The sequence below is a fragment of the Syngnathus floridae genome, chromosome 21, assembly GCF_059516105.1.
Source record: "Syngnathus floridae isolate MCC-2025c chromosome 21, RoL_Sflo_1.0, whole genome shotgun sequence".
In the NCBI taxonomy this organism is placed as follows: Eukaryota; Metazoa; Chordata; class Actinopteri; order Syngnathiformes; family Syngnathidae; genus Syngnathus; species Syngnathus floridae.
This window is the reverse complement of record NC_142433.1, coordinates 811,519-837,253: the sequence shown is the minus strand read 5'-3', so window position 1 is coordinate 837,253 and position 25,735 is coordinate 811,519. Positions and strand designations below refer to the sequence as shown.

Genomic DNA, 25,735 nt, shown 5'->3' with positions numbered 1-25,735 from the left:
TGAATTATGAATTTCCATTTCTAAAAGATTCCAGCAGTCTCGATGTCTAGCAATATTCTAGACTTGAACAATGTTCCAATGTTGTTTATCGTATATTTGGTCCAGATTTTTGCTCATTAAAGAGGCCAACCACAGGCTACACCTGCTTCAATATTCAAATGATGTAGCAGACCTTTGTGGTAGAAGAATCCAGTCATCAGCAAGTTGTGGACAGGGAGCTTCATTAGCACAAACATTGCTTGCCAGCTAACTCGGCATAATTTTACTCCCCCGCTCGACCCCTGCCCGTCCGTGTGTGAGTGTGTGTTGTCCTGTGAGTGTCATGGTGCAGCTTGATCTGTTTGTTCGTAAAGATCCGTTTTTTTGTTTTGCTATGGATCAAAAATCCTTAATTCGATTTTTCTAAATTGATAAATACGGTTTGTAACGACCTTGCGAGTCTATGAAACGCCAAAAGAAAATAAGATCTTTCTGCCAAGTATGTGTTACATTGGAAAGATCGGAGTTGAGATTTAAACTTGAGTCCAGAAATCTGCTGATCGGTAGGAAAATTGGGAAGATTTATGGCATTTTGATACCGTCCTTTTTATGGCAAAAATGGAAGATTGTTGCTGTTTAAACATAAAACAAGAAGTGCAAAATATTTTCACGTCTATCTCGGAAAAACACGTAGGTCAAGCTGATGAGAGCGACTCATTTCAGCAGCCAGAATTAACGAAAAGCCGTTTGGTAAATTTGTGTTATCAATTCTTTGCAGTCCCTCAAGGTTAAATTCAAGGTACAATGTACTTTCTATTTGATGTGGCACTACACACGGAGAACGGCAGACACATTCAGAGTAAAGAGGCGTGCAAATAGTGTTCCACCACTTGAGCTGTGGGGGTGGGCGACTGACTGTGACTTTCTCAAGGGCGCTTGGACAGTAGCCAGGAAACACACAAGCATTTCTCTAACAACTAGTTGCATTTTTTTTGACACTTTGTATTTAGCCACAGTGGGACATCAAACCCGTGACCTACCAGCTCCAAAGTTCTTACTGTCCTTTCCCTATAGATGTCACATCCTCAGAGCCAAACAACCGCTCGCTATGTATAGCGATAGTAGATGGAGTACAGCGGGAGAGGAATTGTTGTCAGCGAAACAAAGCTGCGTCTTGCTGCAATGTGTTTTAATGGGGCCGCGCATGTCACCTCTCCCCGCGGTGGGGACCATACTAATTATTGTGGCGTATCCTTCCGCACACACATGCATTTTTACTTAAGGAATATAAATAAGCGTACTCGGAAAGAAGCACGGTCCTTCAAACTAGTTGGTCTATCCTCATATATCAGTTTTGACCCTTTCCTGTCACATGTTAGTCTTTGTTCTTTTCAAGTACACAGGATTCGCTGAATGGACGGCTTCCAGGATTGTCCGAGGCTGCGAGATTCTCAGATGTTATTTTTGGCTTCTTTGCAATAACGCGGCCGTGAGAAAGCAAGCAGTCATTGCGAGAGCGTATTCAAACGCGGGAGAATACGAGTCGACGCAGTAATTGCATTAGCAAATGTCTGTACTATGTGTATGGATATTATCTGCTCATGTGAGTGATGGGGGGGGGGCACAGTTTATTGTTATATCTGTTTAACATGTAACACCAGAACAATATATGATGGCCTCTTAACAAAAATAAATGAAGTCATTTGCAAAGAGCTCGTTGGCATTTGGATATATTGTGTCGCAAAGGTGTTGTGACCTCAATCAGATTTGTCGGCCTTTCTTTAATTGGCCACACATTCAGGCGCCGTTCCAACTGTGGCGAGTGAGACAAACTGTTTTTTAATAGTGGAGAATTATTTGAGATTTATATAATAATCACAACTAACGCTGCGGTCTTGCTGCTCAATTTTAATAGACATATAATCTAGTTTTTGCAGACTCTTTGAGAATACTACTACTATGGAGAGTGGCCTGCAGGGTTGTCCTCATAAGAGCTAATCTGTTCCATGAATGAATGGCCTTGTATTCTATCCAAGCAGGAGTTGGCAGAACTTGCTTGACCTTCATTAGTGGCCTGTTTTCCGTCAATGGCTTTTTGGACTCGCATTAACTTATCTCGGTGAACTAAAACTTTGATGAAAGTACAACTTTTTTTTCTTCTTTGACATTTGAAGATTAAATTAAAGCTAAGCACTTTAGTCAGAGACTTTTTGGATGACGTTTGATGTGAACAAAGCAAAGATCATAGATCTGTCAAGTGACTCATTTATTGTGATTAATCACGTTCTCATTTCATAGTTAATGGCACATTTTATTTATCGTAAACAAATTCCTTGATTATTTTTCAATGACCACCCAGTGGCATTATGGGGAAAAAAAATGCTATGTTTGTAGCATTTAGCCTGCAGATTGACAAAGGACGTGCACAAGCGTGTCATGCAGATGTTTAACATTAGCAAGAGTTCTGCTATTTCTTCCCACGTCGCTGTTACTCAAGTCGAAGTACGCGCAATGTTGACATGACATAATCAAGGCGATGACTGCTACCATGAATATTATAAGCAGAGAGACTACAGTATTATTGTATTACCGAAAGATGAATGAGTAATGTACAAGGTGGGTGCGCCCAGTCACTGGGGGGGTAATGATGCCTAAGCACGCTACTACAGAAGTGCAATCAGATGATTTACTTTTTCATTTCTGATTGCCACAGCTCATCAGGGGCACAATTGCAAGGCATCTGCTTGATTATAGTCTTTAATAATTAATTTCTTTGCGTCTTATCATCTACAGCCTTGACTTCAGGGCAAATTCATTTGGAGAATTTTAATCCCATCTTCTGTCAACTTCTCTACATGAGCAGCCACAATTAAAGGGAGTGAAATGTATTTGATGGCTGGCACGGACAAAGCGGCATTATTTCAGATGTGTGCTTATGGTTGAATTAAAAGCAACTCCAAAACCCAGACTGAGCAGCAGCTGGGAGAGCAATTATGTATTAAACGTACCTTTGTAGGGATCGTTGAGATGCAAGAGAAGAAGAGGAAGAAGAGGAAATGAAAGTGGGGTGAATAGTAGCCAAAGGAGCTTGTGAATCATACACTTGGTCTTGCTCTCTTCCTTCCTTCCTTCCTTCCTTCCCTGCCAGCAAAAACAGTGAATGCTATTCGCTTCTGCTGCAGTAAAACCGATTGACTCGTTTTAAAGTGATTCAAAGTCTGACAGCGGACACTCGGGTACATCTGCACAACATGTACTCCACGCAGCTAAACTGCTACTGCATTGGCTCCCTCGCTTTCTCTTTCCTGCACGACCCAAAGCCCGCTGAGAGAAAAGGCGCTCGGCTCACGTAACAGCGAGCGCCGATCCTCTCCGTCCTCTGAAAGACAAATCGACCCATCGCTTGAGCCTAATTGGTGTCGTATTGGTGAGCACAGGCTCTTGGATTATTTAGGCGGACATTTAACTCGTTCCCAAGCTGTGGCCTGCAGAACAAACTGGCCGGGAATAGTAGCCGTACACAGCTGCGTAAACCTTATTTCAAATTGAATTTGATGACATTACTGCCTTAATACAGATGAATCTCTGAGGTCAATATGCGCATGTTTTCAAATATAACAGAATTGTTAATGGGAGCGGCGCAAATGCACCGTGGTTTTGCATTTTGTATTCAAGGCAATCAAACGGGAATGATTTGATTAAGTTCACTTTTTCAGAGTCCGTGCAAGAATTGCATACCATTTCCTAACTGGTTGATTTTTCCTCAATTAATTCCCCCAGTCTATTAAGTGCATTACATCATGCCGTAGCTTGACTTGATTCGGTGATCAAGCTTGAAACGCAATCACTGTACAAATACGAGATGCAAAAAAGGGGAGAGGCCTAGTCAATGACATCACAAGCAGAACTTAAATTACATGTGAGCATTTGGATGTGAGTTTCCATCTTTTGTGTTTGACTGTTGGGGGATAAAAAAAAAATACTAACTACCATCCTTCGCAGTGCAATTAGCAGGTGTCCTAAAATGTCTCCATTGAGAAGTCGGCGCTTTGATTGACAGCCGGGCTCACAAGTGCTGCACTGTTTGCGGCACTCCTGATTGGAGGGTCATACGTCTGATGTGACGAGGTTATTCATAGGTTGGAGTGTTAACCAGGAACATGGCGCTCACCTTGTCACTACTTGTCAGTTCCTGGTGCACTGAAAGGCCTTATTAGCGAGAGGGAGGGACACCTTCCATCATCCGTGCATGCCGAGTGTCAAAGCCCCATCACCAGCGTGTTTGGTTTGTGCAAGTGCTTCTGTATTGGCACAACGGATTAAGTCAGCCTGCAGTGACGGGAGTCGGAATGGTTGCTGAGAATATATATGAGGCGGAACGTGGCCACGTATTGTGGGAAGGCTGATTAGCAGCACTGTGAAAAGACGGCTGATTGCTCATTTATGCTAGCACAACAATAAGCCTTTTATGGATGCCTGACTGTCACCCAGTCATAAGCATATGGCTTTAAACAAGAAAACAACAGTCCCCAGAGGACGCGCCGACACACATGGTTCGCTTCCGCTTTTGTTCCTGCTCATTTACAGCCGCAAGTTCCGCCGGCTGAATTTACTACGGGGATCAGGATGGGGAAGTCAAAGTTCAAGGGGCCAGAAGAAAAAAAAGACAGTAACCTCTGGCAGGGAGGGAGATGACTTGGACTGCCTTGCCTTGCATTTCCTCTCCTCTCGTGCAGCCTTTTCTTTTCTTTTCTTTTCTTATCGCTCCCTCTCTCAGGCAAGCTGTTCCCTTGGCAGCCGTTCCCTCAATACGTATACGCCAGCGAGTGTGTGCGTGCGTGTGTGTGACGAAGGGGGTTGTAGCGACAGGGTGCTTACCGAGTCAGGAACCCTCCACATGCAAATCAGCGCTAAAACATGCCAAGCTTTCGCTCTTAAGATGCTGAAGCCGAGCGAGCGTGATTAGTACTCAGTCAAAAGCTAGAAAATCCAACCTTTCTCTCAGCCTGGCCTCCATCTTCATTTTTCGACATACATCATCCATCTACCATCCAAATGTAGTTGGGTAGGTCAGGATTTATGAGATGCCAAAGCAAAGAGGATGAGTCAAATTTGTCCCAGGGGAACAAACACATCAGAACCTTACTCAGTAATTGAGCAAATGAGATCTATTGCCATTGGGTCATTCAGACGGCAAGAGAGAAACAAGCCTGATTATTAACACAAAGTCGTCATTGTGCTCATAAATTCATTTCACCAAATGGGAATTTCTCATTTCCTCACACTTTCCACCCCGAGATTCCCCAGTGAGAACGGTCATGAAGAGCCACCCTTTGAGCCCTTAATGCCCAAGCAATCAGATTAGGCATGTCAGTGTAAGCCTTGAATTACTCATGTTATGACTTGATTGGCCAATAATTTGATTGCAGCCACATCTAGACTTCCCTCTGGTTCTTCAGATCTCATCTTTGCCTTTTGCCGCCTTGTGTATGTCTGCAGCATACACACACATAGCCTCCCCCTCACCCCTGCTAACCCTCGTCTACGCTTTAGGCTACACGTGGCTGTCAGCTTTGGACGGAGGGAGGGAGGGAAGGGGGGGAGGCTGCAGTCCTGGGATTGATGAAGTGGATTATCAAGAGAAAATATGTTTCCTTGCTGTAAATCTACTACAACATCTTCAAGCATCAAACACAATCCTAAATTCTCCAGAGAAAGCCCCACGCCCTTTTATGTTCATATTACTAGACAATGAAGCTCTCGATGAATACGGGAGAAATGAATTACACTGTGAGAGGGAAGACAAAAAAGGAGGACGTACGGATACCAAACAGGACATGGAAGGATGTGTTAGATAGATACAGGAGGAATGTTGCCTTTCCAACATGCCCGTGGGGATTTTTTTTCTTTTTAATGCAGCCATTTTATGAGCGCCACTTTGCTGAAGAAATAAACAATCTTCAAAACATGTGCCAATTGGACTCAGGTGTAGAACAACAGATTGCCATTGAACAGTAATTAACATGTTCGCTCACTCCATCATGATGACATTATGACCAATCAGTGTTGCAGACTGAAAGATAATTGACTATCCCGTCCGATCAATGCCGTACAATAATTCAACCAGTGCCATATATTCTTGTTCATCCCAAAGTTGGACTCACTTTTCTAAAAAAAATGCTACTTGCGATGAGATTTTTCAAATCCAGGCCACATTTTTTTATAGACTACCCTAAAGTCACAAGACACAAAGACGCGATCAACTGAGTTTTCAACATTCTACGATGAGGTTTCAACATTTCATGATATTAAACAAAAAGCTTTGATCCATCGACTTATAAATGTGCTTTCATCCGTGCTTGAAACACAATCAGATCAAGTTTCTGATGCAACAATACCCCACTGGACTGCAACTTAAGTTTTACGACACATATAACCTCGCTTTTGTAGCCACTGTACTTCCAACAGGCTGATGAGATTAGAAGTGATGTCGCGTAATGAACAAAAGCAACACAAAGAGACCAATCATTATTTAACATGGCAGCAACTCCTAAGCGCTCCGCTTGCCGAGGTTGAGTGTTGAGCTTTTTGTTACGGCTGCATGCTAACTCCAAAATGATCCTTTGAACGTGTAGGACTAAACAAACGTGCCTCAGAGACATTTTCCCCATCTCCAGAATGTCATCGCTAGAAGGGACACCGATGCATGCGGAAGCTCCCATCAAAGTGACTGGATGGTAATCGTGCCTAGTATTTCCTCTCTTTTCTCTCTCGTCTACCATTTTCAGTATTAACTGTCTTCAGCTGTCATTCTCCTGTGGAATAAGACAGCCATCTGCTACAAATCACGTCACCAGCGCAATCCAGCCGGCGCAGGCTTTTGCGAGAAAGGCAAATACAGGCGTATGCAATAATGGCAGCAGACAAATCACAGTCGCTGGCTGGCAGAAACAAACTAGCTAAACATGTTTGACACACAAAAGTGCAACTCGGCGAGAAAGTTCCAAACGCTACAAAACCAAAGAAGCTGTCAGAAGAAGTTAAAAGCAGGGGAGACGGCCGGAACGTTCAACCAGACTATTGTCAGGTGGTGTTTGAGGAAAAAAAGGTCATGACCGTGATTGCGGCACACGATAACGCGGGGGACAACCACGCACGGATAAACCACCAGATAACGCAATGATTAAAGCCGCGATGGCGGCACGATAACCCATCACATAAACAACACTAACATGGCATGAAGAGTAGCACGATAACACTCTTAACGCAACGTCATGTACAAACAAGCACCGGCGCAAATATAAAGTAGGTGATGAAACAGAATATAGGATCTGAAAGATTCACATAGTATCACTGCAGGCTCCAGAAAAAGACAAAACAGGAAATACTTGTGAAGATAACCACCACAGGTAGCTAGTCAGACTTTCCTTGGTCAATTCAGTGATAACGAGAAGTCGAAACTGATCCGATATCACCTAAGAGGACACTGCAGGCTTACAACATGTGGGCTAGATACTGTACGTCAGGATGTCTCCTCGGAAGTGCTGAGGTTGCTTCCATTAATTCTCCCTTCTCTGCTACTTCCCTGTGTGTGTTTACGCCACGGGGCCTGAGGTCTTGGAGGTTGTGACCGTTGTGAGCTTCAGCAAACTCCAACTGACCTTGAGGTTTTAAGGCCTCAGAGACCAGAGAAAAATGATGGCTCATCTTATCTTGTACTATGCATGAAAGGTCAGAAAAGACTTTTTGGCTATTAGAGTCAAATCATTAGTGTTTCATCAATGAGGGAAACTTTTGGAGTGCAAATTTCCATACTGGCATAAATTACGACAAAGCTGCTTTAGGGTGAAAATGATTACTGCCAATGTGCAGTAAAAGATTTTTTGCTGGCATTCAAAATGACTTAAAAGAACAACAGCAGTATTAAAAATAAAAAAAAAAACCATGACATGCACCGACTGATTTTTGATCATTAAGATCCTCATTTGAAGTCATGGCAAATCATGCAACTTGATTAGATGCGTCATTTGTAAGCACTAAAGCGACTACACCCACCTATAATCTGCAATCACTATTTTGATTTCAACACAGTCATGCATACGCACATTGAAGTTGTTTAATATGTTTGATGGGCTATTTTCACGTTTTAGTTACACAGCAGATACATGGTCTTTGCTCACCGTTGTTAACAAGAATGAGAAACTGCGTACTGTGGTTCAGTATAAGCAAGACAGCGCTTCAGCTAAAGCCTGGACTACGTCGTCCTCCTGCACACTACTCACATATGATTGAAACCAGTGTACATGGAAAGAGTCATCATAATTCAACGTGACATCCCGGGGATATAGGAAGGGGAGGGGGTGGATGAGTGAGTGGGTGGGTGGACAACCCCGGCCAGCGTTAACTGATCCAAACTAAGGCAAACCAAATAGAATTGCATTCTGCTGAAATAGGTTGGGAATGTAAACATTTGTCGCATGAAGTAAATCATTTTAAGCCTATGAGTAGGCGTGGCTTAATTTTTGCAATCGTATAGTACACGGGTCTCCAGGCAGCATTTCTCTGTTTTCCTTCATTTAGTGTTTTCATGATGCACATGGAGTTTTTTTATGTAGCAGGTTCAATAGCAGCTCAATTGGGCTGTGCTCCGGTGACCGCAGAGTTCATAAAATGGGATTCACACATGCTCTATTGACGTATTGACTGATGAATTGTGTACTATTAAGCTGAGAGCGCCGAGGTCTACAAAACACATCCGTCTGCATGTAGAAGAAAAGAATTGGTCATTAAATCGTACGTCCAAAAAGTGCTGATCACAACATTTGCATGTCACCATAGGTCTCTTCAGCGGCGCACCTTCTCGATGAAGAGTTACACAGATTGAGACTAATTGCCATCATCTCAGCATTGGAAAATGTGAGCAATGATGCTGCACGTTTCCTTTGTTTTATAACAGCCAGACGTAAAATGCCATCATATTTCCAAGCAAAGGCAAGCGGCGTAATGAAATGGATAAAACGGGACTCAACGAGATAAAAATACAGCTCTCCTGAGGAAAGAAATAAACTCGCATAAAATCCAATGAAGGAAACGTATTCTGGGATTACTCAAAGAGTGCTTGCGTAGCAGGCAGGTTACGTAGATAATGGGATGCATGGAAAAGTTGGGGGAGCCGGCACGGCCAAATCTAATCGACAACTTAATTGCTATGACTGATGAAGACAAATTGAAATGGGTCGGGCAATTCAAAAAGTAAGCAGGCTAAAGGAGGCGGCTCATTGTGTGCTCATGTAGTTCAATACATAAAGACACAAAGCAGATGAGAAGAAATGTGAGCAAATGTCTGCTGCTTAACAATTCAGCAGACAGCTCCGGTGATTTTTTTTTTTTTGTTTCTTCTCCCTCCCAACACACGAGGCCCGTCACAGTTTGTATGCTCAGGCCAAGCTACGCAAATGAATTGAAAGCGCTTCACCTGGCCGATATGTGTCACGGTTGAGTGCGGAGGCTTTGAACGTCGTCTCCGCGGGCCGGCTAATTGAGCCGGATCAATTCGCAGAGAGTGCGAGCAGGTTGGCACAGTTGCCACATCAAAGAGATTCTAATAACTGCACAGTGTGGCCATTATCCAGCCTGGAAATGCCATATTTGTGTTTGCTTCAAAGCCAGCGTCGCCGTGCTGGGAAAATAGCGACGATGCAGGCCATTGCCATTTTTATTTCATGCCTCCGAGGCCATTTGGGAGGAATTTGGGAAGCTAGTCATACGGACGTGCACGTGCGAAGATCAAAGTTCTAGCCATCCATCCGTCCGTCCATCGAAATCTGTATTCAGTGATAGTTTATTTTTTCCATTAGCTCAGAGCACACATTGTCTAACGAAGACATTTTGTCTGTGTTGAGATTGCGTCTCCCTCAGCCCCATTTATCTCCCGAGCCTTTCTACCTTTATCTGCCATTCGCTCCAGTTCACAATGATTCCTAGTTAGTCTGTGGGTTTCCCTCGCAAGCTCGCAGCTCGGCACGGCTTTGCTCTCAGCTCGGTGAAATCATTTACCGCAAGCGGCGCTTCTGCAAATGATTGAAGTCTAATTAGATGGCATAGACAGTGGAAACCAGTGGAGGTGTTTGGGAGCCAGAGTCGTCAGATGGTCTGTCTCACTCTCGCTGGCTTTGTCCTTCAAAACTAAAAGTTCTGCAGTACGAGACGAGCGGGGAGGGCAGTTGATGCCCGTAGAAGCTCATTATGCTGCAGAAAAAATGACAGCCTGAAGGATGATGATACAACTTTTTTTTTTTTTTTTTCCCTTCCAATAATGCAGTAGCTATTTAGTCCTGATACGCATCCTGAAAAGTGTTTCAGTAGTTAGCCGTAGACAAAACAAAGATAGTCAGCATCGGGCAAAATGAAAGAAATAAATAATCACGCATGAGTGAGTTTTGACAGCAAATTGCAAGGAGCATAACCTGTTTCATTAATGTTGTTTAGCAGATGAGTATAAATTCAGCCCACCATTGCCACTAAATGAGGTTTGCTTAGAGCCATTTCGTACTCAATTAATGATGACAGTTTTATCGACACGTTTGTTTTTTTACCGCTTCTGTTGTTGTGCCCCTCGGAATGGCGCAAAGTGTCTTTGGATTCACGGGCGCTCCTGCTCGTCTTGACTAGAGGTTAGCGCGTGGACATGTTTGGTATTGACTTTTTTCCCAGTGACTTATTTTTGTTTGTAATACAATCTAAAAACGGCAATGCAGCCATTTATCTTCATTCCATTAAAACACTGCTACGTTGTTTGAAATTGCTTGGATATCACAAGCAGGCCATTGCATTCCATTACAGCAAGGCAAGGGAGGTGGAAATGAGCCAAGGGCATGGCAAAGGCTCTTCCAAGTGCTCCCTCCGCAATGGCAGGCTGAGGGAAATAAAGATGCAAGGGATAGTGCTGAGCGAGCACTTGGATTTCCAAAAATCTGTCCAATTACCAAGTCGTATTTACGACACAATATATTCCCTGAATTATCCACATAATTAGGCGGTGCCCCGAGGGTGGGAAGGAAGCAGGCTTCTGCGCAACTGATGTTGTCAGCAACCATCTGTAACAGCACTTTTGAGCCAGAGGTCACCCGGTGTTATGTCAAACTGTGAGGGTCTACTCTCTTAATGCCGCTAAAACATCAGAGAAGTCACCTTTAAAGGATAATGTGAAGACTGCTGACTGACTGTAGCCCACCCGCAGGGAGATTCATTCCTCCGCGCCGAATATAAATGTGATATTGACAGCAAAGATTCCCCTTGAGACAAAAGGGACGGACGGACAAGAAGCGGAAGGACGACGTGAGAATAAACAAAACCGAGAGAAGCCAACACAGAGTTAAACCCCGCCAAGCATGTGACTAGTACTTGATGGGCCGGCGCAAGCACTGTGTTACCATAAACATTTGCAGTTCACTTTATCGAGGCACTTTAATGATGCTTTTTGCATAATTTCCCCACAGTAATGTGAAATGAAGGGCAGGCAGGCAGGCAGGCAGGCAGGCAGGCAGGCAGAGTCTTTATGTTGTTTCCTGTTGCTTCAGCACTCCTATTATATAGTGGCCATTTTAATGAGGCTAGTGACAACACCACCAAACATCCTTCCTCCTAAAACCTCTGCCGGAATCAACCTAAAATGAATCATAACAAGGCCAAACTGTGAGTATAATTTGGCTGATTTGGGCATTATTTGTAACCCATTGATGGAGTGGATGGAACCTCTAAGGTTGAACGCAATACATTTACGCCTGCTTGGTTGAATTACAATCATGTGGAAAATAATGGGAATCTCTTCTGGGTCCAAACTGTCACAATCGTTCAACTATTTTTACGTCTACAGGCAATGTCTCTGCTTCTTTTCATATATAAGCACAAAAAGTAGCACCGTTCTTGGGGTACATTGTGTTTTGCCATTTGTTATTATATTATTGGCTTAGTCCTCGCCAACGTTTTTCTTCTTTGCTGTCACACTTTCCGTCATCATAGCGGAGCTGGTGCTTTATTGTGCACTAAGTAAAAGTTTCATGAGATTTGCTGTGATGTCATGGAAGTCAACCGTCATTTTTTTTTTTTTATTCAACGTCAAATAATTATTGATCTAAATTTCACAAGATTTGCTGTGAAGTCATGGTAGTCAATCATCATTTTTGTTTTTTTAACCAGGATGAAATAGGAATCAGCCAAGATAGTTAAAAAAAAAAAAAAACGGTCCTGATAGAAGTCTAATTCGGAATGCTATCAGCAGAAGGCAACTTCAGCCTGAATCGGAATGATTTCCATAAAGACTAGCTGTTGTCTGAAAGCAAGCAGCTGTCAGACGGAATTACCTCTCTGACACAGACACCACAATTGAGGGTGCCCTTCCTGTAATTCACTCTGATTGGCTCAAGGGGAAAATGGCAGCCTGTGGAGAGCGAGGTGAGTGGCGGGTTGACAGGTTTGCATCTGCGAAAGCCAGACACTGCATTTACCCCTTATCATTGACTCTGTTCATCATTTCCTTTTTCCCCTTTCTCTGGCTGGGCAAGCAGAAACAGAGAATAGACACGGCTTATTCACTTATTGCTCTAAATCCTTCCTCTTGTACTTTTACACATAATTTGGTGATAATCTCTCTTTGCAACCTTTGGAAAGGTTAAAACATTTTTTTTTTGGCTGCACCATTAAACAAGACTCCCTTTGGATTTTGGATAAATAGCTTCGCAAAAAAAAAAAAGCATATTATTAATGGAAATGATGGTAATTATTCATGCCCAAACGCTTGATTTAAACGCGACATTAATGAGCGGAAGTAACCGGTTATTAACGCAAATCTTTTAATCTTAATCCCTTGAAATTAGCATTGGAACATTTTCAGAAAATTAGAATAGCATATTATGAGTACAGACTATGTCAGTAGTACACATGCATCCATACATCATAATTCTATTTGGTTGCATTCCTGCAACAGATAGAGAGACACCAACACAACCCTCGGCCGCCAGCAATGCTAAGTGCTCTTATCTGTGACTTGTGTGAAGTGAGTGACAGGAGAGGGGGGCACAGGGGGAAGTGTCCTTTAGGTGTCTTAATTATGGCTCTTCTCCTCCCTCTCGCTGTCACCATCCCCAGGGGAGGCCAAGACAAAAGCGGGGCAATGTTTCATCTCTGGTGCATTGGTATTTCAAATTCCAAGGGGAGTAAGAAGAGAGTGACATCAGGCTGCGTATCAAGACACACTCTGCATTCCCTTTGTATCTCTCTTCCCTTCACAGCTGTGTTTCAAATAGGGCTTCCTCATAGCAAATGCAGTTTAACAACATTGGAGCAGCAGCAAACAGAAAAAAGAAAGGTACAAATTGATTACAGAGATGGTTTCACTTAATGAGCTCAAAAGCCCGTGGCTCTTATTTGGTCTTTATCCATTACTTTGCAGTGGAGGTGACAAAATGGAATACGAGTGTGTTAGGGAGCAATTTGAAACTAACAGCCAGTCAACAAGCACTTATTACAGTAGGTAGGCCTAGCATGGGTGTATTAAAAAATAATAATACTAAAATCTGTCATCAACCCTCCCCTCCCAAAGTGTTTTGATAGATTTTCAGTGAATTGAACAGGGGGGTGTAGACTTTTTATAAAGACTGTCGTCCACATATAATGCTATTGGTGTCATATACGGCCGCTACGCTGATCTTGTTTTCCTCTCGCTCACTTCTATCTTATCTCAGTCTGCCTCCCCTCAAACCTTGTCGCGTATGATTGCCAGTAAATACCGATTTCAATACAAATGATATCATACCACCACAAATGCTCTGCCAGCCAGACTGTCTTGTTTCATTTGCCATGGCGGGAAAGTGTCTAAAGTACTACTCCAGTTGTTTTCAAATCCACATTCAAATTGTAGGATTAATCGCCTCCGAGCTAAAGTCAGCTACATGATTTGTGTTGGTCTGCCCTAGCGTAGCCGCAATGAGTCAATGCAGTGAAATGCTGCAGAAAAACAAATCATTGCCGTTTCTGCTTGTACATTTCAAAAAAAGGTGGGTCAGTGGAGTTGAGGGTCTGACGAACGATGGCAGAGATAGCTGCTGGAAGCATTAGAGAGATGCAGAGGGAGTCTATAAAAGCAAACTACTCCTTAATGTCTCTCGCAAGTGTGCTAAAAGCAGAGAGCTGTTGCACACAACATCGTTTGTATGAACGCAACACACATGCAAACATTAAACTTTTTTTTCTTTTCTTCAAATTGTCAGTGCTGTTGTGTTGGAGGGCAAAGGACCTCTGCCCTGAAAAGTATTGACTCATAAAAGAAAAGCAATGCAAAGGGTGGGCTTAAAATGAGAAAGGTAAAGAGTGAGGCTTCTTATCAGTATTCTGGGAGCATGGCCTCTTATAAATATTGAAAGAAGGACACTGGTGGGGAGACGGAAGAGCCAAATGGTGCATTTGAGAAATGGCACACCTGAGCTCCACCAGAGAATATCATCTCCTGCTGTCACATTTCATCCCATTTGATCAAAATAATTGCCACCCTCATCGTTATCATCAAGTCTGTCATCTGCGGCGCTGTCGCCGTTCTCCATCTCATCAGCGCTTCTTTGCCTTCCGTAAGGAAGTGGCTGAGGATTTGAGGATCAGATCAAATACACAGCATCTCCAGTAAGGAAAAAAAATCACTCACAGCCATCACGGTATTCATTGCTTTAGCGCGAGCGACATCGAGACACTCAACCGCCAAAAAATAGCTTGATTTAGCTTGTGCAGGCTCCTCAAAGATGAGTGGTGGCCCTGCTGAGCGATTGCTGATTTTCCCTTCAGTCATAAAAGGCAAAAGACATGAACTTTTTGATGAAACAAATTTTCAAATACACGGCTCATGAAGACAGAGAGAGAGAGCGCGAGAGAGAGAGAGAGAGCGAGAGAGATGTAATGCAACAGTCAAGATGAAATATTGAAAAGACAGCGGAACCTCAGAGCTTGAAGCAGACGTTTTGCACATTTTGGAAAAGAATCCTGAGGAAGCACTACTAAAAATGGCTAAAAAAAATAATCATAAAGTGAAACAATGTTAATTTTAAGATACAACAACGTATTCATTCAAAACGGATGAATTCGGCTTATTATTTGAATATAAATGTTACCAAGCAAAACACACTCAGATTCAACATTGATGGTTGCTGAACTGAGGTCATGTGAGGGTCATGCGATTTGTTTGCAGTGATGCTGTGCATTAGCGTGATTACAAAAGCATATTTTTCATTGACATTTTTTTTAATTGCATCCCTAATCGTACGATCAAGGTTCCACTGCACCGTACAGAGTCACGGTTCAAAATGATACGCCCACTCAATCCAAACAATGCCACTCCAGTGAAAAGAGTATTCATTCTCTACCGCTGTTTTTCCTCCATGTAAAAGCATCGCTAAATAGCTTGCGTCACCTGCGCGACCTGAGCTCCTTCAATCTAATAATACTGCAGACATGTAATTAGCCACTTGTCAAACACACAAATATGCATTATGCAAGCGCCGATGTCTGCTCATAAAGGTGACGGCACATTTATCGCTGAAATAAAAATGAAATAAAACCAGATAAATAAAGAACTAAAATTAAATGCCATTGTGCACAAAGTTCAAAGTGTGGAAAAAAAATCATTCGAAGGCAGACTCCATGGCAACATGCCTTAAGTTTGAAACCATATTTAAGAAGGCGTGCGCCCGTACGTATGTGTGACAATTGGGCCAACACGCACAGGAAGCAAAACAAGAGCCTACCTTGGCCATTTGCGCCTGCACTCCGGTGGCTTTGAGAGACGACACGGCTTTCTGTGCTGCGGCTGGGCTGTCAAAATCAACAAAGCCATAGCCTGGAAAGAGAAAAAAGAAGAAATGCAAAAGAGGGAGAAAATAAATAAAGGCAGGCATTAGTAAATGGGAAAAAAAAAAACATGGCTAACAAGGAGAATGACAGACGCTTGGTAATTGTAGCAGTAATAGGTTAGTAACATGACTACGGAGGCTGCCACTTCTTATATCTACTGAGCACTACATTGTTTGATAATTAGCGCCACTGACGTTTAGGGGGATGCTATGCATCTTAATTAGCCGCACGGATGAGTGCTTTTCTAATAACAAACTGCGCAAGTCGGCTCACCTCAACCTCCACACAAAACACGCGTGCACCGCTCTCACACGGTGGAAAAAGCAAATATCCTTTTGTCCTTTAGAGCGTAGGATTCTTCGCCTAACTTTAAAATCCATAGAAATAAATACATATGGCAGAGTAGTTTTATACATGTATTGATATGTCATAAAAGGAGAGTGGGACTCAACTGCCCACACTTGGCAGGACTGTAAACAAGATGTCGGCAGTTAAAAGAAGGCCGGGAAATCCAAGACGTGTGTGAATACAAGCGTGACCATGTGATCATTTGTAACACCGGGTAACGGCGGCGGCGGCGGCAACCCCCCCCCCCAACGCACACCCATTATCCTTTTGTAATTACACTTTCTTTCAGAAACAGTGGATCAGAGGGCACCATTGACTGCTTTTAATCCGCCACCAAATTTTAATTAACACGGACGTGACCCCCCCTCTCGTCTCCGATACGTCCCGGAGAACGTCGGGATGGCAATAACTCATAAATCACAGCCGTGGGTTTCATTCCCTCAGCTTTCCTCTGTGTGATGAATTTCCAGATGGGCTGTAGCTGTTAATGTCAGGGAAAATATGAGTGGGAGAGGGAAAGAGAAGAAATACAGAGTGAGAAGGAAGGGGGTCGTGTGGATAGACAGAATTGCTATATTTGCGAGAAATATAAATGTGAGTTTACGTGCGTGTAAGAAAATGGGAGAGAGGAAAAATGGCAGCCGCTCTGGTATGCTGTCAACCTTTGAGAGATTTGTTACTGTGGAGAGGATTATGGAGGCTGTGAAATGGGCTTGTGTTAATATGCTGTGTGTTGAGCGGCGTGATGCTGGCTGGCCGGCCGGCTGGCTGGCTGGCCGGCCAGCCGCATTCAGCGACTTCTGAAAAATCAAAAGCCCCAATGGGTGAAAGGTGAGAATGATTTTGCCAGCGTACTCTCCAGTCTTTGCTCGTCCGAGCGGCTGCTTTTTAAAATCTCGCCTGTGAAACCTAAATACCATTCTATTCTTTTCAAATTTATTACAGACGTGGAGTAACAAGGCGCCTCCAGCCTATGAGTATTTTCGAGAGGAAGCCTCAAATTACACATTTAATATTCACCTCAACCACCAAGAGTGCACTTATCAAACTTTCAGGGAGTGTTTTAAAGAATGCTGACCTAAATTTAAGCAAACCTGAATGGAGGGAGATGGCTGTGTGTGTGTGTGTGTGTGTGTACGTGCAAGGCATTCGAAGAGGAGGTTTTCTTGAGGTCAGCTGAATCAACAGTAAATGATTGAATTGACAGTAAACTGCCTCCAGGAATAAAAACGTTTTGGCTCCGATGTGCAGTTATGTTAAGTGAGATGCATGCAAACTGAAATGTGTGATCTTGAGGCTCAAACTATTTATGGAGCACGTTGGAAGCCAGAGCACAGAGGCATCTACTCTATTTCTTCTTTTAGGAACACAATTGAAAAATAAGGACAATTCAAATCACTGATGACAATAGATTTTTTAAAATGTTGATGCTAATATCTATTTAGATTATTTTTGAGGACAGTAGGACTTCAAGAATGATTTACATATTCTAAAATCAGGTGGGGGGGATCGTAACAATAAGCAATATCAAAATGGCTGCATTGACCTGATACTAGCCATTTAAAACACGCTGTTATGGACTCTGATTTTACAGATGCCGTTCCAATGAAAGCAAAATGTTTTACACCCATCCCAAAACACCCTGATGTTGGAGGCACAGAATCCCCTTGAAGTCTAATAAAAGAGGGAGAAAGAAAATCTGTTGTGTGCCTGTGTTCACTGCAGCTCTTCTAAAGTTACTAGCACGAGGGGAATGCACTGGCAAAATGTGCCTGCCGCTGTGAACTCAGCTTCTGTAAGAACACAAGCATCAACTTTGTACCTGTCACTTAAAAAGCTGACTGACTGGATGCTTGTTTTCGGCTAAAACCAGCACGCAAAGGAACGAATGAAGCTCCTAAAATGTATTGAAGCAAACACACACACACACACACAGGCAAAGGAGTAACGGCAACATGAGCTGTCATATCATATTTTCTGGCCTGGCTCCAAGACGGAGCCTGTCAAGATAAAAGGACTATCGTCAATCAGCTACTAGCGGCCGCCGCTTGCCTTCCTGTGTTACTTAAAGCAGCGCCGTTCCACTGTGACCGTGTCGCGTTTGCGCGGGGATGGATGACACTTGGGGGGGGGGGACATTTTTTGACATGGTCTCCCGCAAGGGGTCGACGGTGATAGAAGATGCCGTCTTCCTTGGAGAGCCGAGATAAGAGCATCATTAGGACGCACGTATCGATGAATCAATCATCCATGCATCATTCATGGCGTTGCTATCAAATTATGCAAATCCTAATTACCCCTGGGGAATATTACCATTCTTTATCTGTTAATAGACTAGATTCTTTGGAGTTCCCTGCATTCCATATTCACCACCATTTTCCCCACCAATATTTCCATTTTTCACATTCTCATATTCAGCACTAATGACCCCATTTTGCACAGCATACAATAGAATAATAACAGCCTAAGTATGAATAATGAATCAAGTAAACGGCATGTAGCGTGGCGGCGCAAACGGAGCAATTGTTGATGTCCTTCACCAAGAGTTGGATGACTAACACGAGCGATTCATCATCTATGTTAAGAATACATTTGGCATCTTTCATTAATAAGGAAGATAAATGCCCAACAATGCGTGACAATACCAAAATAGGAGTGCTTTAGTTAACTGTAAAAGTGACTTTCTTTGAGTTGCACTTGAATGTGTGACGCTGCTTTGCTGTTCCAGTCATCTATGAATGATGTCATGAAAAAAAAAAAGGTAGCCTTTTTTTTAAATGAGTACTTTTGTATTTTGGATTGTTACTATTTGAGTTAGCTAAAAGTACTCAAGACAAACATCCCTGGTACTTTTTTGGAGTCACCATCTGATTCATCTTATGAATGCAGTCAATAACGATTAGCAGCAAAATAAGTCTCAGACACTTCCTTTGTATATGACAATTAAATTGCGGTTTGAGCAATTAACCCATCAACCGTGCAACACAGATTTATAATGACGCCATTCATCTCTGGGAAAGGAAGCCCATTGGCCGTAATGTATTTCTTGTCATCTTTCCTGGCAGGTGGAGAAGTGTCCTTGTCCAGGAGATGCACTCCACATCTGCAGAGGGCAAAGTGCCATGGATAGATAGATAGAGGGGACAAGTGGGCCAGGGGCAATTCATTGTCTTGCAGTATTCCCTCAGCCATACTGGGCGGGGGGGGGGATAATAATAATTGTATATACATATGCATACCAACAGCAGCAGTAAATTGTCCAAAACGAAGACGTACGTGCTTCTTTCACTTCACTTTCACTCGATCATTATAAACCAGCTAGTGGAAACATTCAGTGTGTTCAGTGCACAAAACAAGGTCCATAAGGACATGCTTGGGTGAGTTTTGCGTGGAAGAACTACACCAAACGGCACCTTGGAGATGAAAATCGTCAGTGACCTCTCACAAACTATTCTGGATGAGTGGGCAAAATTCCCACTGACACATGTGCATTTTTTTTTTTTTGAGATGATTGGAAGCTATTTAAAGAGTGCACATGTACAAATAACATTTCAATTCATTCTGCCATTTTGGCTCTCACCACATCAAAGCATGTTTGTAATAAGCAAAGTAATCACATCAGGTTGCAGGCCTGAAAGATTCACAGCAAGGTGAGAGAGCAGGTTAAATATTTGAACAAAGGCCGATCGATCAATGGAATTCAAGGGCTCTGGGAACATGGATAAAATCTCTAGACAGAGCAAACATTCAAATGTGGATAAATAAAAAGTGGCCCATTCATCTGAACAGCTCCATCACCTGTCTGCCTGACACTGTCACTGGCCTACACCATCAGCAACTATTTGTTTGAATGCAAATTCTCCCAAATCCTAATGGATCTCTTCTACTCTGAGCTGAGATTCTTTATGTATGTATGTCGCCTCAACATGACCTTTATATACACGCAATCACATCCTGCATAGCATGTAAAATAGCACAGGAAGCGGAAGGTCAGAACTTCAGGAACGGGGACCTGATGGCCTGATTTGCTTCTATTTACGACAAACTTGGACAATCAGACGCCTACTTGGTGAGAGGCCAACTTACTGGAGTGGAGAAGCAAGGAAGTCGTCAAGGGGGGAAGGGTAGAGCTGAGAAAAGGGATTGTGCGTTTGTGTGATTAGAGGGGGGCTAACGAAGGCTGTGGGTGTTATCCACCGAGGTTTTGCATACGCAATCGGGCCAAATCAATACGATTATCCCTGAGCAATTGCTAATTACAATCGTTAATACGCGACGAAAGGAGCAAGCATTGACTGCCCCTCTCTTTTTGACAATCCTGACACATTGTCAGTCATGTGGGGAAAATGTAGGTCGACTTGGGTTAGAAAAGGGCAGTTTGCGCCGTAGTGGGCGTGAACACAGCTGACTAAATATATAACCAAGATGGTGGTAATAGTAATCATCTGTTCAATTAATTGATTGGTACAGTCATTAAAAGGGCTCCGTGAACACAAAATTGAAAGAGTAACATACCAAAGACTAATAATGAACATTTAAAATAATAAATCTCCCCTGCTATAGACTGAAAATGTAAAGTCCTCCAGTTACCCTCAGCGCTATTATTCTTTAATTGTTGTCTATTATAGAATGATTTGGTATAAAGGTCAGTTTGGGTCCTAACTTCAAATAAGATTGTTATGTGCACATAATTCACTTTCAAAGGGCAGGGGAGGGGGGGAGGGGGCGAAGCGAGTCCGTAATTGCACCTGCACGATGTGCAACATAGACAAATGTTTATATCTCAGCCCTCTAATGAGAAACCAATAACGCATGCAGAAAGCTTTCTTTGCCCCCCCTCACCCCCACCCACACACACACACACACCTCCTGCCTCCCCAAAAAGCCCACAGCAAACAGGCTCTTCTCGAGAGCCCCACCTCGTTGATCAATAGACCCAAAGCTCAAAGTCTCCACTCGGCCACTGATGCAGCAATAAATCTTTTTCTTTTTTTTTTTTAATAAAAGTTCCATTGCCTATATTTCTCCATTAGATGAGTCTGCGGTGAGGGGGGAAGTGATGTTTTGGACTGTAGTGGTCAAGCATCTGACAGGCCTTTAAATTGCATCGCAAAAAATACTCCATGTGCTAACACACAACTGGTATCAATTCATCAGCGACAAAATGACGGCTGATAGATATTTCAGCAGATTTGTAAGCTAAGTTTCAGTTTTGTAACAAGGCTTTCCATCAGAGCGCGCTTCTGCCGAACATCCTGCTGACTGAAAAGGAATGGCAAGTTAAGGAGCAAAAAAAAAAAAACATGATCAACAGACTACTGTCAAAAGAGCCTCAAGAGACTCCACATCTCATCTGTTTCCCACAATTCAGTGCAGCGGACCAATGTCGCGCAGCATCAGTCAGACTGTTGAATTTTTTTCAGAGCTTTATCTCGGGAAGTGGAGGTCCTTTAAAGGGTTGAGGTCATTTCCTCAGTCTCCAGGCCCTGGCGAAGAGAAGAAAATGTCTCCATTTGGTTGGCCCTGCTTTATTTCAAACGCTGGCCGCCTTTTCAAGAGGCGCTCATGGCTACCGATGGCAAATGAGCAGTTCAAGCGAGTAACAATGGCTTCCTTTTTCTCTCCTCAGTCATCTATAGTCCAACCCTGATGCACTATTATGGGGGAAAAGTGCCACAAGAAACAAAATATGACCTTTTATTCCCTGCTCTTGCATCAATGAGATTTCCAAGGGTGTTTGATACAACCACGCCTTGAGAGACAACCCTGACCTCTCACCTCTCAAATTTGTTAAAATGGATAACTAGGATTCGAGTGAAGCAAGCTAAAGGTGAGGATATTAGAACACGAGAAAGATTTTTTATTATCATTATTGTTTTTATTTTTTGTTTTGATTCATTAGTATAATTTTTATTATTATTTTTTGTTATTATTTTATTCTTATCATTGTAGCGTTATATTTTTCAAATGTGAACTTCCGCTTCGCCCGACCTTCTTCCCTCCAACTCCACGCTGAATCATTTTTGAAACGTACCCTTGAGAGCGTGCTCGTGAATCTCTTGTTTTGTGTGTGTGTGGCAAAGGTAGGGAGAGCGGTAGTGTGTCAGTGCTGTCAAAAGAAAGAAGGCGAGGTTCATGGAAACATGGGGTAATGGAGGAGGAGAGAGGCCAGAGGAGGTAGACAAGCTGTGATGTTAGCAAGAGGATTGATAGATCTGTTGCATGGCCACTACTCCTGCCAGAGCACAGTACACCTCAGGCAGTGCGGGGGTATGATTAGTCCCTGTGTGTGTGCGTGTTTGTGCACGCTCTTTGTGTTTGAGTGCGTGGGAGAATTGTATTACATGGTCTTGATGTGCACTTTTTGTGATGTGGTACTTCAAGCTGGGTTTCAAACTCTGCTGCAGTAAACGTCCTGAAATAAAATGGCAGGTAAAAAATGTGTGCACGTGGATGTGAGTAGGAAATTGAACTTTTAGCACTTTCTATACATTCAAATGAATTTCATTTCTTGATATATTGGACTGTAGTTGGATTTCATGAATCGTTGTCATTTTAAAGTTAGACGAAATGCTGAATGTTGAACGGTCGTTTGTTATTCTCCTAAGACTCACGGCCGAGTGACACCACGCAGCAGTTCCACGCCGACACACTTTCGTCTGAGTGAGCTCAAGTGAACTGAAACAGGAACGAATCAGTTCGCCAAGTGATTTTCATTTGGCACGTTCACTCAAAGTCGGGTTCATTTGACCAAACGGTCAACGCTACCCTACGACGACATGATTGATCGTGTGATTTTAGCACACTGTTCATCCTCTTTGCTCTGGGAGAGAAAACAGCTGAGCATTGAGGAAATGTAGTTGTCACTGCTTCAGCTGACTGTCAAGGGCCATGAAATTTCTGACACGCCATAAATTCACCCCAGGGTCTAAGCACCAGCCAGGAGGGCCAATCGCTCCCCGTAACCTCGAGAGACACTAACGAGACTCGCAAAAGCCCTCACGAGTGAATTGGACAACTCTGAATTAACTGCTGGTAGAGTTAAAAAGCAACTTTGAGTTCTGTTTCAATTATGAAGCATGCAAAAAAAAAAAAAGCACACACACCACTCTCCCTTTACATCATCTCACCTCTGTCCACTACCCGCTCTCGGTCGACGTAATCCATCCTATCCCCTCATCAAATATGCGTGCTTATAGTTTTGCTTCCTGTCATCTCAGCAGTCTTGCATTCTGGGAGGGTGACTCATGGGAAAGCAGCACACAGTGCAAAGCAGAGAGGAGTAAAACTTAGGTCAGCTTGAAATGGAGAAGGCTAACCTGTGATCGAGAACAAGCCATTACCTCATCCTGGAAATAAGTCTACTTCGCCTCTTCTATCACTGTTTTTGCTGTTGAGACCAGTAAAATTCCACACTGCATCTCAAATTGTCCTTGTTCTTTTTTCCACAGCATTTCCCCATTTTTTTTGTCTCCTAAAAGGCAGCGGTTCTTTTCAGCAACATTTTGACCCCCAAGCATACATGGTAAGATAAACTCAAGAGTGGGTTGAAGTTCACTTTTGGAAGGCCGCCCTTTTGCGACGCGCACACATAAAGCAATTATAGAATGATAGAACGTCGGTTGCTCTTAAACAGTGGCGCTTGATACCTCAGGGCAAGTAGCAAAGCCGTGCACTCACCCCAATCACTTTTTTTTTTTTTTTGCCCCCCCCCAGCCCTCAAGACCAAGCAGACTTGCTAGCAGCTAAACACAAGATGAGAAAAAGCCAATAGGCACAGTGCACGGTGGCCATGGCGGCAATTTCGTTTGTTTGCTCATTAATTGGTCTTGTACTTGAATATGTTGAAGCGTATCTGTGTGTACAATGTCTGCTCCAGAAACAATTAACCATGAGGCACAACTATTAGAAGTGTATGTACACACCATTAAATGTGCAAACACGAATGGAAAATTCCACTGTCAGCTAAATCATGTCCAAATGAGATGTTACAAAAGAAGTCAGAGAGCGTGACAGTAATATATCATATTGGTTCCGAAAATGCTCGTGATAGTTGGGTCTAGCAAAATGACCTACCTTTGCACTGGTTGGTGTTCTTATCCAGAATGGCCTTTGTTGACACTATCTTTCCGTACCTGCAAAGACAAAAAAAAAAAAAAGATGTCAACCCTGAATGACCAAAAAGCAACATTTGTTGGTATCACAATTGCAAATTTCGCACAGCTACCAACCTCCAAACTGTGAGGCAGCTGTTCAAAGCATGTGACCAGTGTGCCGTATTTTCCTTTTGTTTGTTTTTGTGTGTGAAACTGGGGCTCAAGCGGTTATCCCTATTATGTCTGACAATAAAGGGCGGCCATTCAATGCCATCTACTGCCTCAGAGCACATGCTGCTAATTGAAGACGCTTGCTACGACAACAATATGGTGCTGGAGTGACTGGCGTTGTCTTTACAGTCATTTATTTAGTAGGAGCAGGAATTGTAATGCAGCACTACAGTTAAAGGCCACTGAGAGAAGCCACTCGAGGTTAATAAGCTCAAGTATGGATGACTTCAACTGCACACGCTGCTCAATGACATTTCTGAGAGTCACTGAACAGTTTTCAAAAGGTCTAATACCATACAGGTCATGTACAAGTTAAGTGCTTATATTAGGACACGGCATTCTGATCCAAATATTGCTTTGAATTCTGGACCCGATAGAGGTTCGAAAAAAAAAAAAAAAACATGTGTTTGTGTCAACGTGACATTTCACATTTTGACTTCCAGAGAGAAACAATACGACTCCTTGGAGTCCTGCAGCTGCAAGGGCAGAACGCCAGGATGCGTTTTAATATGCAAGATTTTTACCTTGTGCTCACATGATTGTGAAAGCAGATGGATCATGTTTGGGAACAACAGATTGTAAGAATTTATGCCTCTGGTAGGTAGGTAGGTAGGTAGGTTGGCCATTCCAACTTTGTAGCAAGGTAAACTCTGACTTTGAGCTGTAACAAAGTCATCATTCCGGATGTGCTTGCTTAGTTTGCAAAACTTGCTGAGCCTTTGCCAATACACACATTTAGCTCTTCTAGGCTGTTGGAGTTGTTTATTGCAGGTCCAAAGAAAGTGAACTTGCCAACTCTTGCAAAGGTATTTATATTCATGTTGATGCGCAGGGATATCAATGTTGGTTGGGCAAAATGACTTTTCTTGCTCTATTCAGCAATGGGATTGTTGGATTTTCTGTGAACCAATCTGACTGAGTTTTCATCTTCTTGTTTTGATCTGGACATTCTCATTTTGTCTATCAATTGAACTTGGTTCATCCTTGGATTTGTTGGAATCATAAAAAGGAGGAGAACCTTGAGCAAGTCGTGCATCCTAGATTGCTTGACCTTAGAAAGTTTCTATCCTGCTTGAGATAGAGTTCAATAATATAAGAACAGGTTTTTAGATTTCCGATCACTGTTGCCAATTTGTTTTTGTAACCTTAGCTAGCATACAAAGTGTACCGTCAATTAATAGAGCATA

At 42.9% G+C, this 25,735-nt stretch overlaps 1 protein-coding gene across 7 annotated transcripts in view; it reads right to left on the bottom strand.

Annotated features, from left to right (window-relative positions):
• The window catches only part of rbms3 (RNA binding motif, single stranded interacting protein), a 166,440-nt gene that overhangs the window by 70,894 nt on the left and 69,811 nt on the right, over window positions 1–25,735 (bottom strand). For all 7 annotated transcript variants that reach the window (XM_088365121.1, XM_088365122.1, XM_088365116.1 and 4 more), the window contains 2 exons: window positions 24,298–24,356; window positions 15,768–15,859 (listed from right to left, as the gene is read on the bottom strand). In XM_088365121.1, coding sequence (XP_088221247.1) covers window positions 15,768–15,859; window positions 24,298–24,356 — 151 coding nt within the window. The remainder of the gene's footprint in view (window positions 1–15,767; window positions 15,860–24,297; window positions 24,357–25,735) is intronic.